Source organism: Thalassophryne amazonica, chromosome 14, assembly GCF_902500255.1.
Source record: "Thalassophryne amazonica chromosome 14, fThaAma1.1, whole genome shotgun sequence".
NCBI lineage: Eukaryota > Metazoa > Chordata > Actinopteri > Batrachoidiformes > Batrachoididae > Thalassophryne > Thalassophryne amazonica.
In genome coordinates, this window is record NC_047116.1 from 78,027,314 (window position 1) to 78,042,621 (window position 15,308).

At 41.8% G+C, this 15,308-nt stretch overlaps 1 protein-coding gene across 1 annotated transcript in view; it reads right to left on the minus strand.

Annotated features, from left to right (window-relative positions):
- LOC117525195 (rho GTPase-activating protein 20-like) overlaps nt 1-15,308 on the minus strand; it is a 190,771-nt gene that overhangs the window by 87,363 nt on the left and 88,100 nt on the right. The window contains 4 exon segments of the mRNA XM_034187041.1: nt 6,106-6,309; nt 8,195-8,261; nt 11,943-12,020; nt 12,162-12,246. Of these exon segments, the coding sequence (XP_034042932.1) occupies nt 6,106-6,309; nt 8,195-8,261; nt 11,943-12,020; nt 12,162-12,246 (434 nt within the window).

Here is a 15,308-nt window from a genome sequence, read left to right on the forward strand (position 1 = left end):
TAATACTGGCTATAGAGATCATACAAATCCACTATTTTTACAATCCAAATTCTTAAAATTCACAGACTTGGTTCATTTTCAAACAGTACAAATTGTGTATAAAGCAATAAACAATTTACTTCCAGCAAATATTAAAAATATGTTTTTTAACAGATCAGGGGATTGCAGTCTGAGGGGGAAATTTAATTTAAAGCATCAGTGGGCACGAACAACATTAAAAGGTTTCTGTATTTCTGTCTGTGGGGTGAGGATGTGGAACAGATTGGGAGTGGGGCTCAAGCAATGTCCAAGCATGAACCAGTTCAAACAGTGGTACAAAAATATGTTTTTTTCTAGGTATAGGGAGGAGGAAGGGTAATGAGGGTTAGGGTGTTTTTGTTTTTTTGCTTCGGCTTGTAAATATATAGTATTTTGTATGTAAGTAGGTATGTGTAGGTGTATATTTATGTTTGTGTATATATATATATATATATATATATATATATTGATATCGGTTTAGGTGTGTAGGAATCTATGTGTATATGTGGCAAAGGGTATCACTGGTTGTGGGGAAGAAGGGGTAGGGAAAAATAAGCTGATGCTTCACCCTACCCCTTTTTGGACATGTTGGGTACACAGTAGGAACATTTTTGTTGTTGTCTTCACTGATCTATCTTGTAATTGTTGTTGTATCAAATGTTCGAAATAAACAGTTTTCATTCATTCATTCATTCATAAATGTTATTAAGAAATGATCAGACAACAGGGGGTTTTCAGGGAATACTGTTAAGTCTTCAGTTTCTATGCCATATGTCAGAACAAGATCTAAAGTGCGGTTAAAATGGTGGGTGGGCTCATTTACATTTTGAGCGAAGCCAACTGAATCTAATAATAGATTAAATGCAGTGTTGAGGCTGTCATTCTCAGCATCTATGTGGATGTTAAAATCACCCACTATAATTATCTTATCTGAGCTAAGCACTAAGTCAGACAAATGGTTTGAAAATTCACAGAGAAACTCACAGTAACGACCACGTGGACGATAGATAATAACAAATAAAACTGGTTTTTGAGACTTCCAATTTGGATGGACAAGACTAAGAGTCAAGCTTTCAAATGAATTAAAGCTCTGTCTGGGTCTTTGATTAATTAATAAGCTGGAGTGGAAGATTGCTGCTAATCCTCCTCCTCGACCCGTGCTTCAAGCATTCTGGCAGTTAGTGTGACATTAGGGGGTGTTGACTCATTTAAACTAACATAATCATCCTGCTGTAACCAGGTTTCTGTAAGGCAGAATAAATCAATATGTTGATCAATTTTTATATCATTTACTAACAGGGACTTAGAAGAGAGAGACCTAATGTTTAATAGACCACATTTAACTGTTTTAGTCTGTGGTGCAGTTGAAGGTGCTATATTATTTTTTCTTTTTGAATTTTTATGCTTAAATAGATTTTTACTGGTTGTTGGTGGTCTGGGAGCAGGCACCGTCTCTACGGGGATGGGGTATTGGGGGGATGGCAGGGGGAGAGAAGCTGCAGAGAGGTGTGTAAGACTACAACTCTGCTTCCTGGTCCCAACCCTGGATAGTCACGATTTGGAGGGTTTAATAAAACTGGCCACATTTCTAGAGATGAGAGCTGCTCCATCCAAAGTGGGATGGATGCCGTCTCTCCTAACAAGACCAGGTTTTCCCCAGAAACTTTGCCAATTATTTATGAAGCCCACCTCATTTTTTGGACACCACTCAGACAGCCAGCAATTCAAGGAGAACATGCGGCTAAACATGTCACTCCCGGTCCGATTGGGGAGGGGCCCAGAGAAAACTACAGAGTCTGACATTGTTTTTGCAAAGTTACACACCGATTCAATATTAATTTTAGTGACCTCCGATTGCCGTAACCGGGTGTCATTACTGCCGACGTGAATTACCATCTTACCAAATTTACGCTTAGCCTTAGCCAGCAGTTTCAAATTTCCTTCAATGTCGCCTGCTCTGGCCCCCGGAAGACATTTGACTACAGTTGCTGGTGTCGCTAACTTCACATTTCTCAAAACAGAGTCGCCAATAACCAGAGTTTGATCCTCGGCGGGTGTGTCGCCCAGTGGGGAAAAACGGTTAGAGATGTGAACGGGTTGGTGGTGTACAGGGGGCTTCTGTTTAGAACTACGCTTCTTCCTCACAGTCACCCAGCCGGCCAGCTTTCCCGGCTGCTAGGGATCTGCTGGGGGACAGCTAACGGCGGCTAAGCTACCTTGGTCCGCACCAACTACAGGGGCCTGGCTAGCTGTAGGATTTTCCACGGTGCGGAGCCGAGTCTCCAATTCACCCAGCCTGGCCTCCAAAGCTACGAACAAGCTACACTTATTACAAGTACCGTTACTGCTAAAGGAGGCCGAGGAATAACTAACCGGCTAAGAGCTAATAGCTGCGCTAAGCTAGTGGATTCCTAAAAACACACAACGTGAATAAAGTGTGAATAATTTAGAGGTGATTCAGCAGAGAGAGTGCTTTAATTAAGGCACATAAAGATTACACTGTGAAATATATCGTCATCTAGTTATCTAGATCAATCTAAGTATGCAGATTAAACAGCTAACAGATACAGCAAAACACAGCTGTGCTCTGGAACAGGAAGTGATACAATACCGCAGTGAGAGCCAACCACCAGTAGAGGCCAGTCAAGCCACTTTTACAAATACATGAAAAAGTATAGTCCTTAGGAAATGAGTTCTGTTTAGCCTAATCCAAGCCTGGAGAAGGTAGGGGAAGCCGGGGCAGAGTGGATCAGAAATGTTTTGTGGCAGCATAGTTTTAGGTCATTCTATTGTGGATTTAATACAGCAAGTTATTGTTTATAAGGTTGTGTTATTTATGTCTCCCCAAGTGTAATTTACAGGTGTTTAAAATTGATTTTTAAATTTTTTTGATTCACTGTGCCCCGGACACTAATTCACGGGGCATAGTAAATCAACTTAGAATATAATGAAAAAACACATGATTGCAAAGATTTCTTCAAAATTATTAAATACATGCTGATGCATATACAAACTATAATCCAGCAAACCAGCTATGTAATGTGTGAGTGTCTTATATAGTGATATAAGTCCTTTAGAAACTATTATAAATATAACTGTCATAATTTCTGTTCAAACGTGAAAACAGTTTATATACACAAATTATAGAAATAATTCATGGAAAAATAAATGTATAAGCTTTAACAAGTAATATTTGTCATCCACTTGATACTGGGGCTTAGTAAATCACTGATTCACTGTGCCCTGGGTGCATGTGACACACGAGTCATGTTATCAAATAGCTGATAGTCTGGAGAAGACATAACACATACTCATCAGTTGGACGGGGTAGTCTTCTAACTAATAGCAATTTTTTGGGCCACCTTTCCTCTGTTGTGAGAAATAAATCCAAAGACACTGACATCCACAAAACTTACTTTTGATAGCAAAAACTGACTTCACTTTCCACTTAGTTTTACCCTTAATGTATCCAAAAACAAAACACTAATTTATAAGGGGGATGTCTTTATGCATAAAAATATGCCATAACTGCTGCAAATATATATGTAGTTTTGCAGATATAGCTATTGATTCACTGTGCCCCGTGATTCACCGTGCCCCAGTTTCCCCTACATAATAACAAAATCCTACACAGTCATCTTACAAAATCCTGAGGCATGTTGGTGCTTATCTCCAGGTTCGGCAGTGTGCAGCTGATGGGAGTCAATGACTCCCTGTGGACAAGACATTAGTCCAATATATGTTACTTCCACAGCCAAGGCCAGTACCCATTTAAAGTTGGGTGAAATATAATAATGCAGATGAAGTGTCTTGTTCTTTGGGCAAGAGGCAGATTACACCCTGGACAGGCCACCAACCTATCACAGGGCTGACACATATGGACAAACAAACACATCCACACTCTAAATCAAGGTCAGTTTAAGTTTCCAAATCACCAAACCTGCATGTCTTTGGAAGTGGAGGGTAGCAGAAGCACCCAGAGAAAAACTGGGTGCTGGGATTGGCTCCGGCCCCCCTGCCACCCTCAGTTGGAGTAAGCAGTAGAAGATGAGTAAAAGAAAAGTGATTTTTCTCAATCGTTTTGGGATTGAGGCAAGTCCCTGCTGCAGGACACGAGGGGCAATTGAGAAGTATTCAACCTAATCCAGAAGAAGTAGGGCATGGTTCTCCATATTTTGCATTCTGAGAAACCAACATTTCTCAAGAATGTGTGAAGTTTTGATTCACTGGGTGCTTTGTTGAGATGTTGCTTATATCTGCTGCCACTGAAAGCCCGGTGGTTCATCACTGCAGTGGAGACACAGACAACGGAGAAGACCAATGAACATGTTCCTGTAAACACAGTCAGACCTGGACGATAGGTCGAGTTCCTGTGGCAGAAAAAGGCCATCAAAAACCGGATCCCCCTTTAAGGATGCATGACTTCCAAGTTCATGGGGTATTTTTGGTTACAAACTTTTGTATCTTTTTTTAAGACTGGTGTCTTATGTTGTTAACTTTCTTAAAAACTATATCATGTGATCTGCAAGAGCTGAGACAAACTGGCTGCTGGATTGATAATGAAAAAAAAAACAAAGAATGTCAAAAGGTTAGGTAAACAGGAATTCATTAGCGTTCAGGTTGGTTTTGGGAAATCCGCCTTGTCCGGCTGGTATGGAACACTTATGCAAGATGCTGTTATGATTGAGGTAGGAATCTGAGGGCAAGGTTTGTGGTTGGTACACTGAAGCCTCCTTGACTGGAAAACACACAATTTTCTCATCAACTTGTTTTCCTCCCCCCCTCTGTCATTTTCCATCCATGCGTCTGTATCCCACGTTTGTTCTCACTCGTGTCCATCTTCATTTTGTTTTTCTTTCTGCTGCTCATTTTCTGGCTGTCTCTTGAGGTCCTGTCTCGGATGCCTGTCTGTAAGTTCCTCTTTCTTTGTGTGTCGCACTGTGCAGTTTCTCTTTCCATCACCTCTTCTGGCCTTCAGATGTAATAGCTGTGTCATCTATTTTCAAATTCCATCTTCCTATTCTCACACTCATCCATGTCTTCTGGGGTTTTTCCTTCTTTGTCTGCATGATGTTTTTTCTTATCTTGTCTCTGCGTTTTTCCAAACCTTTGCTGTCACCCCGTGTCCACTGACTCTTTCCCACTGTTCTTGCTGTCTTTTCCTTTCCTCTTCAGTGCTATTGATACATCCACACAACTGTCACATGGACTGGGCACACATGAGTGTCAACTACCCCCCAATAAAACCCTTGAAGTTTTGTGGAAGTAATTCTGCTGAAGAACATTATGTTCCTGATAAATACACCAACATGCTCCTATTTAACCTCGCAGTTTTTGAGTTAAAAAGCTTTTGGGATTTGATTGATGGATGGACATAATGCAAACCAACCACCTGCCTGACAAATTCCAGCCTCATAGTGAGACTTTGCCAGCCCCGTCTTACTCTCTCTTGAGTGACCGCCAGAAGAAGAAGAAGAAAGAACACCTTATGATCCCAAGACTGAAACCCAGTACTCGGTCTGTCAGATCAATTTATTTAAATGTCACACAACTAAAAAAAAAAAAAAAAACACTAAGAAACTCAATAAAACAGAAGTGAAAAGAATAAGAGTGAGTAAAAATAATAAATACGGAATGTCACAAACACATAAGACCACAGTAAGAAAAAAACAAAAACCATCCCCGCCAACATGTCACAAACACACGTGTTTTCAATCATGATTTAAAAACATCCAAAGATGGTGAAAACCTTACTGGCAGAGACAAGGCATTCCACAGTTTTAGACTAATGACAGAAAATGCACGACCTCCCTTGGTTAACAGATGCATGTGTGGAACACCATGAAAACAGAGTTGTGGTGGCCTGAGCTCCCTACTTTTGGAGTCAGGGGTGTAAGACGTGCTGAATTATTATTATTATATATTTTGTGGTAAAATATGCACTTCCCAGTCATGCCTTACTCACTTGCAAAATGCTGGATCTGCCACTGCAGTAAGGTACCTAAACTAGAGCTCTGGGGAATGCCACATTACATCAGATCTCCCAAACAATAAAAACAAGGTTCTGGTCCTGAACAACTGACTTACCTATAAGTGGAGGCTGCCCCGGAGACACTTTGCTGGGTTTGAGGATGAACTGGCACTGAGTATGTGGAGGGAGACACTGGTCCAACAGTAGAACTCCTGGACTGTCTGTCGGAGTTGCAGGATCCCTCCCTACAGCTCCGAGTCCTGCTATACTCCCACTGTCACGGATGTGGCTCATCTTGATGCTGAAGGGGAACTCATGACCTAATTGAGAGATAAGATGGTTTATGTTAGGAGTCAGATTGAATGTAAGAGAACAGATTGCACCACAAGCATAGGAACGCTCCCCCTCCCAAAAGTATCCACCCACCCACCATTGAAAAAAAAGCTGGTTAAATGCTCATCCTAAAGTAAATTAATTTCATGACCTCAACACATTGTTAAAAGCAAAAAATAATGAATTTTCAAGACGTTTTATCCTCATGACTTGTACATCTTTGCTGTGACGATGTCATTGGTGTGCACCGCTGACCCACAATAATTTTGTTTTCTGTGATGAATTATTTTTTAAAAATCCCTAAATTATTTTACTGATGCACACAATGTTTGCTTTTTATTTTTAATCAGAAGTAGTCGCATGGCATCTATGTTAATTTGAGAGTTTAAACTATAATAAATTCTTGGAAGATTATAAGTTATTGCATTAATAAGTTATTGAAGATTTAAGTTATTGAATGCTCGTATGTATAGTAAATTCAGGCACATTGTATGAGTGACTGTGACATACTGCAAATATTCTCTGTGTGATGGAGGCCAGAAGCAGTCGCTGTGCATGTGGTAGGGCAGGGGTGGCCAAGTTTGGTCCTCGAGAGCCACATTCCTGACACTCTTAGTTGTCTCCCTGCTCCAACACACCTGAATCCAATGAAAGACTCGTTAGCAGACTTTTAATGAGCCTTTCATTGGATTCAGCTGTGTTGGAGCAGGGAGACAACTAAGAGTGTCTGGAATGTGGCTCTCGAGGACCGAACTTGGCCACCTCTGTGGTAGGGATTGGCAACATGAGAAAGCCTAGAAGCCTGGTGATATCATAAATGAGACGTTTTGTGAAGGGAGTGTATTTGTGGCATCCATTATCATCTTACACCTGACTGCAAACTACACTATGTACATTTGTTGGGCAGAATGTTCCAAAATTAGACAATGTACATGTCATACACGTGCAGTCAGCTTCGCTTCCCTTGCTGTTAGACTGTACAATCTGCACTGTTCCCAGTCAGTGCATATATTTACTTATGTATATACCAGGGCCCGGTTTCATAAGGCAGTCTAATCTTGTTTAGTGGACTAAACTCACGTAGCCGACTCATCTTTTGACATTAGTCATTGCCCAAAGCGCTTAGTCGGCTAAAGTTTCGTGTTACCCAACTAAAGTTTTTAGCTTGGTACAGAGGAGGCTAATCCTATTTTAGTTGACAAAACTTTAGTGTCTTACCTCAAATAAGGCAGCTATCATGTACCAACACTTGCTGGAGGAGGAACGAAAGAAAGGCTTGCGGTGGGAGCGGGTGTTTGTGACCGGAATATTCCACTGGAGATGTTCACAGACACCGAGGTTGGAGCACTTCTCCTTTGCTGCGGTGGACTCAGCCATGTTTGTACCAGACGGACCAACTTGGAAGTAAACAAAACTGTTGCACTTGCGAGGCCGCTATCACCGTGAAAATCATTGACTAACGTTAGACAGCTAATCTACAAATTTAGCCATCAATGTGGAATGGAGATTAGACGGATAATGTTGGGTGACTAACCTTAATACACTAGAAATAGTATTAAGTTAGTAGTTAGTAGACTAAAAGATTAGACAGTTTTATGAAACCAGGCCCTGGTAAACAAACTGTGCAACACTTTAAGTCTGCATCACAGCACTATCTGGACTTATTCAACCCACAGTATATATTATATTTATATCCCATTTACAATGTATATCGTATTTTTCTATTTTTCGTACTCTGGATTTGCCATGTCTAAGCATTTACTCTGCCTTCTATTTGCACACTTACTGTTACCACTGCTGCAGTAATTGCAAATTTCATAATTTGGGACTGATAACATTTTCCTCGGTGATATCTGTGACTTGTGGGCTCACCAATAAGTGGATATGGAGGGTCATCTTTACTAGAGTTCACCCACAGCTGGTGGTCTTTAACGCAACCCTAAAATGAGAAAAAGAGATAGAGAGAATATGAAACTGAATATGAAACTTTATTTTACATAAAAATGCAGCAGCTTGTGTCATGTCATGCTGGGCTTCCATGGTGTACAGTTGCGGTATTGCGTAAAGAAAGGCACAAATACCAGTATCATGCAAAACTTTATCCTGGCACCATGCTGCCAGGATAAAGGGAAAAGATTACAATTTGAGATGATCAATACTGAAATGCAGCAACATCAATGTGGAAAGTGGTGCCTGATCTTAATGAACACATATATGTTTGCTCGTATCACATCCACAGACAATGCTCTTCTAATTTTAAGACTTAGAAGCAAAGCTTGTTTCTTGAGCTTCATTTGTACTCATGAAATACAACTTGGAATGCCTTATGGGCACACAGCCAACCTCAGGTGTTTTCCAACAGCATAACAAAAAGAGCCAAGCACATCTGAGTGACCTTGCATGACTGGTTCTGGCACCAAGATATCATTGTACGTTGCTCAACACTTGTAGAATGCCTTATGACACACAGCAAAATCTTGCTAATATTATGCTGCATTTACACATAGGCAAGACACGTTACAAATGTCATATTTGCATCATTCTTGGCACAATCCTGACATTCTTAATGTGACTTAATGCATCTGAATAGGTTTCTTAAGGTTGCAACTGAACGTGTTGATCCATCTTGATTAGTGGTGATCCTTAAGAGAGGGTGACAGCATTCTTCTCTGGAGTGCGCACAATTAAACCTGCTGCACTGCATTCAGTTTCATTGCTGCAGTATCCTAAAGCCACACATCTGGCTCTCTCCATCTCCTCCTCCTTTCTGCACCACTCGATGGCACAGAGCCCAACTAAGCATGCAGTCACAAAGTTCTGCTGTGGACTTTGAGGAGCAAACTGGAGTGATCTGAATTGTTCAGCAACTGACGGTTGGATGAATATGAGTGTGTGTGTGTGTGGAAACAATTCGCCTCATTCACAACGTGACAGAACTTAACGATGCGCTGTTATGCGTGATAGCGCGCAACACTGCGCAACAATGCGAAACATTATTCTTGACCCTGCATAATGGTTCCTGATCATTCTCCAGCAACAAGTGCCATTAATCGTAATGCGTGGTAACAGGTTGCAGAAGTTCCTGAGGACACCTGATGCCTCTGCCCTGAATCATCACATTCGTGATTAGTGGCCAAGAATGTATACTTTGTGCCATTCGTGACTTGCCGTCATTATGTGTACCATTAGGGCCTTGTCCCACTGGGGAGAGGATTAATTGCGCATGAATTGAGTACACACATTGCCGGCGTTTGTTGTCGTCCGCAACAAAAATGGTCAAAAATGACAAATGTCCCAGTATGAATTACGGATATATTAATAATATATAGCGAATATATGATGAACAATCACGGTTATATAACGCATGTAGTGAGGAAACTGATCCGACATATTGAGATTATCACGGCAGTATTACGGGTGTATTATGAAAGCATCGCGCACGTATTGCGCATGCACGGCACCTGCATTGCGGTCATAAATGAAGCGCACTCGGGCCGTCGGCATCACTATTCACACCAACAATACAGCCTCTGGGGCATTGCTGGACTTGGACAAGTTGATCACAGTCAGTGTTCATTTTGTCATGCAAGGGTTAACTGTTCATGAGTTTGGGGAGCGGGAGGGGGGAAGCCGCTCGGGGTGTGAGACGGTGTTTTTTCTTTTTTCTTTTTTTTTCTTTTTTTTTGAGTGTCACAGTTGTGGCTAAACAACAACTCTTCTTTTTGTTGGTGTTTAATAAAAGTCCTGGATTGCAGCAGCTATTACGTCTTTGTGGATTTACACAGCCGGACCGGCACTGACTGGCAGGTATGTCGCTTTCTGCCACACTTTGGGTTTACGTGGCATGTTTGTTATGCATTCACAGATTGTCCGCAAATCAGCTGCAAAGCAGATGTAATAAGAACACTTTATTGGTGGCCAATCTGTATGCATTCGCTACAACATATTTTAGTTTGTGATGTGGACATGACAGGCACAATATATATCTGTTTTACACACTGTCCCGGTCCGCTGTCAAGCCGCAAATCCCCGTCAGTTGCGGATATCAGCGGTTAACGGCAGATATACAGCGCATAGAGTGAGTATGTATTGTGTATGAATTGAGTATATATGGAGTATGTAAGGCGGATATTATCCGCATTCAGATTTTTGAACAGCTCAAAAATCCTGGCTGCGGACATGCTTGCCTCTGCGGATGATCACAGGCGTTCTCAGATGACGGCCGACTCATACAGGCATGTGACACGGATATTGCGGATGTTTGGCAAATATGGGAAAATTTTGTGTGCAATCCATACGCAAATCCTCCTAAACGCCAGTGGGACAGGGCCCTTACAGTTTGTTGCAATTCTGAAGCACAGCTTGGTTTACTTTATTTTCAAGTTTTAAAATTCTTTGATCAACCAGAAAGGATAGTTTAATGATCAAGGCCCCTGGTTTCAAATCTTGGTGATACAGTAACATACCTGTCAACTCTGGGAAATATCAGAGAGGGAGATTTTTTTTTTGCCATAAACTTATCATGAATGTGCAACACAACCTTTTCTTTCTATTTTATTAATTAGTCAATTAATTAATCAATCCTAATTAATGATCAAATCCTAATTAATTAATTAATTAATTGCACAGTATGTAAAACAGTAAAAAAAACAAAAACAAAAGTCCAGTAGAGGTAAGTGGCACTTTTTGCAGCTTTGAGTTCATCTTTAGTATGTTTGAAGCCGCCTTGCAATCTGAGTTGAGTTTGAATCAAAATCAGAATCAAATTTATTGCCAAGTAAATTCGCACATACTGTACAAAGAATTTGATCTGGGGTTATTGGAGCAATAAGAAAAGAAAAGAAAAACACTTCTATAAGAAGTGAAACAGTCAAGTAGACAAAACTATATTCACTGTTAAATAAATAAAATGGAATGGAATAGGACAGTAGAGTACAGGTGTAGTTAAGAAGAGCACACACAGTGTCACTGGATAAGTCTGTTCTACTTTCTGTTACAATCTTGTGGAAAAAGTTCTTTTGCATGAAGCATTTGAATGAGGGATGATCATGCACAGAAGACCCTCTACCTGGAAAGCTGCTCCTGTCCTCCAGAGCGCGCGCGGTCTTACCTGTCCGCTCAGTCCGGGGATGCGAGGGACCGAGTGGAGATCACAGTGACGTCCGCCCACCTGCCGCCGCTGCTTTTTACCACACAATATGCAATTTATTTAATTTTTTGTTTAAGTCATTGTAGTCACAATTAACCAGCTGGACGAATATCTCCGTTTTACGGTCTCAACGGCCCAGCAGAGGGTCCTGACACTTTCCGCGGTTCATCTATCACCGGTGCTCCCTCGTTAACTTTGATATTGTGAGATTTTAAGTAAGAATCGGGAGGTTGAGAGATAACTCTCCAAATTTGGGGGCTCCCGATAACATCGGGAGAGTTGACAAGTAAGCAGTAAAACCAAGACAGTAAGTATCAACCAAAATCTACATAGTACACAGGAAAGGTTATGTACACCCCTAAATTTAAAGAATATTTGACCATTGCTATGCCTCTGAAATTGATACAAGAGAAGTTCTAATTACAACAGAGTCAGATAGATCACAATGTATTGGCATGATTGTGTACTCACAGAAATGCCAAACTGCAGCAGAGCCGTGCGGATGACATCAGTGGTCGTGTCAGTGTTGTTGACTACAATTGTCTTGGCCTGGTGGAAACAATATAACAAAGCCTACAAATGCTGAAATGGCTTCTAGAACACTGTCATTAAATAACTGTTAATAATGTGGTCCATTCTCACTGATATTTTAATAAAATCCAAAAAAACAAAAGTATTTAAAAATCTTACATAAGCACAGTTTCCAATATCCTTTGCAAATATCTTCAAAGGGATAGCCTGGGGATCATCTTTCTCTTTTCCCTCATTTATGCAGCTGCAGGAAGGACAAAAGCAACAGCAGAAGGTCAGTGTTACAATATAAATACTTTCTGCATGTCATATCAATGTAGTTATCTTTACAAGTATGCACTCACATGAAATAATATTACTAAGAAGTTGTGTGATGAAAGTTAAATTATTCACTTGGGCCCATCTTAAACCAAGTGTATAGCAAAACACAGCGAAACACAAGTGTGAGTTTCCAAGCGATGCAGATGTCATTTGTCTCATTCATGCCCAGTGCTCGTGTTATGAAAAAAGAAAATGTACTCCTGTGCTCATCCACATGTCTTTCTAAGCATGAGGTGTGGTCAGGTGCATGCTGGTGCACTGTCACTGGTCAACACCATTGTTCTTGTATGGGGTTATTCAATGGATTTTGGGTAATTTTGGAGCGCTGAATCAGAATCTGGTGTTAGTTTTTGGCAATCACATCACGTTTTTGAGCTATATACGAGGTCTGTTAGGAAAGTATCCGACCTTTTTATTTTTTTCAAAAACCATATGGATTTGAATCACATGTGATTGCATCAGCCAAGCTTGAACCTTTGTGCGCATGCGTGAGTTTTTTCACGCCTGTCGGTTGCGTCATTCGCCTGTGAGCAGGCTTTGTGTGAGCACTGGTCCACCCCTCTCGTTGGATTTTTATTGCGAATAAATGTCTGAACGATTTGGAGCTTTGCTGCATCAATTTTTTCCAGAAACTGTGAGAGACCTCCAGGTGGTAACCATTCGGAAAATTCAAATGGCTTTGAGGGACAATTTTATGGGGATTACACAGATTAAGGAGTGCTCCAGCTGGTTTAAAGACTGCCCATAGCTGCTGAGAGCGCACCGTGCTCCGAGCGCCGATCGACAGGCTGACACCCCGCTGAAACAACCAGATCATTTCCAACGTGAAGGCTTTGTTGATCCGGGACGTCGTCTGACTTACACAAAAATGGCAGGAGACGTGGACATCAGTACTTTTCGGCACATTCCACTGTTACAGAAGTTTTTGTGATGGAAAGAGGAGCGGAGGAATTCCGCGCGTTGCGGCGGTGCCGCATGGCGCAAAGCAATGCCGTGATGAAGCCTCACAGGACATGTTCTGGCATGTCTAGGCTCATCCACAATTTCTCGGTTAGTCACACGACTAAAAACCCACCGACAGCCATCTGAAAGCCATCTATCTCAAAGCCGTCCTGTGAGACCAACACGGAGGTGGTTTTGTGCCGCGCCATGAGTGGCACGGTGGAGCATCTGTCCGCTTTTCTTTCCATGAAAAAAACTCCTGTAACAGTGGAATGTGTCAAAAAAGTACTGATGTCCATACCTTCTGCCTTTTTGTGAAAGTCAGACGACATCCCGGATCAACAAAGCCTACACGTTGGAAATGATCTGGTTGTTTGAGTGGGGTTTGAGCCTGTCGATCGGCGCTCGGAGCGTGCCGCACTCTCAGCAGCTGTGGGCAGTCTTTAAACCGGCTGGAGCACTCCTTAATCTGTGTAATCCCCATAAAATCGTCCCTCAAAGCTATTTGAATTTTCCGAACGGTGTCCACCTGAAGGTCTCTCACAGTTTCTGGAGAAAATATTAATGCAGCAAAGCTCCAAATCCTTCAGACATTTATTCGCAATAAAAATCCAACGAGAGGGGTGGACCACTGTTCACACAAAGCCTGCTCACAGGCGAATGACGCAACCGACAGGCGTGAAAAAACTCACGCATGCGCACGAAGGTTCAAGCTTGGCTGATGCAATCACACGTGATTCAAATCCATATGGTTTTTGAAAAAAATAAAAAGGTCGGATACTTTTCTAACAGACCTCGTATAGTGAGTTGGACACACCCCAAATGTAATTATGCCTTTTCTGACATAACTTCTATCAGACGTGTCTCATTTATTTTCACCTACGAGGTCTGTCCATAAAGTATCGTACCTTTTTATTTTTTTTTTAAATTATATGTATTTGATTCATGTGTTTTCACGTCAGACAAGCTTGAACCCTCGTGCGCATGCGTGAGTTTTTTCACGCCTGTCAGTGACGTCATTCGTCTGTGAGCAGGCCTTGTGGAAGGAGTGGTCCCGCCCCGTCGTCGGATTTTCATTGTCTGGAAATGGCAGAATGATTTGGGGTTTTTTCACGTTGCGACATGCCTATCTCGGCTTTCAATGCTTACCAGTCGAGTGAGTTATAAGAGAAATTGTGGAGAACTGGGCATGTCCGAACTTGTCCTCTGACACGCCGAAACGGAGGCGTTCTTTGTCTCGCTCGAACAGCGAATCGGTCGTGATGCACAAAGCCTCCGCGCAGCTTTCCATGACAAAATCTCCTGTTAAAAGTGAAATCTGCCAGAAAATGGTTGATGTCCAGCTCTTGTGATAACCAGAGAAAGTACACACGACGGTCCCAGCTCCACACAGCCATCCGTTTAGAAATAATCCTGTGGTTCGTGCCTGTCATCGCGGCTCGGAGCGCGGTGCGCCAAGCGCCATTGTGGGCCGTCCTTAAAGCTGTAGTAATAGTCCTTATTCTCTGTGAAGCCCGTATAATTTTCACCGAAAGCCAGATAAATTTTTCGAATGGTTTCCAGGTGCCAGTCTCTAACAGCTTCTGAAAAAATTGTGATGGAAAAAAAACCCAAATCATTCCGCCATTTCCAGACAATGAAAATCCGACGACGGGGCGGGACCACTCCTTCCACAAGGCGTGCTCACAGGCGAATGACGTTACCGACAGGCGTGGAAAAACTCACGCATGAGCATGAGGGTTCAAGCTTGTCTGACGTGAAAACATATGAATCAAATCCATATAGTTTAAAAAATAAATAAAAAGGTACGATACTTTATGGACAGACCTCGTATTTCAATTTGTCACCAGGACTACACACAATCTACCAGACTGATTTCCATGAAACCTTCCAGAGGATTGGGACAAATCTAATGGAATAAGCCATAAAATTTTGGAATGGACCAAGTGGCAACCTCCAGTCCAGAAAAATGAAGCCAATGGGAAAATGCCTAAACCTGCAGTTCCTCAGATGGATACTTGAGGCTGGCTCCAAAAGTGAGTC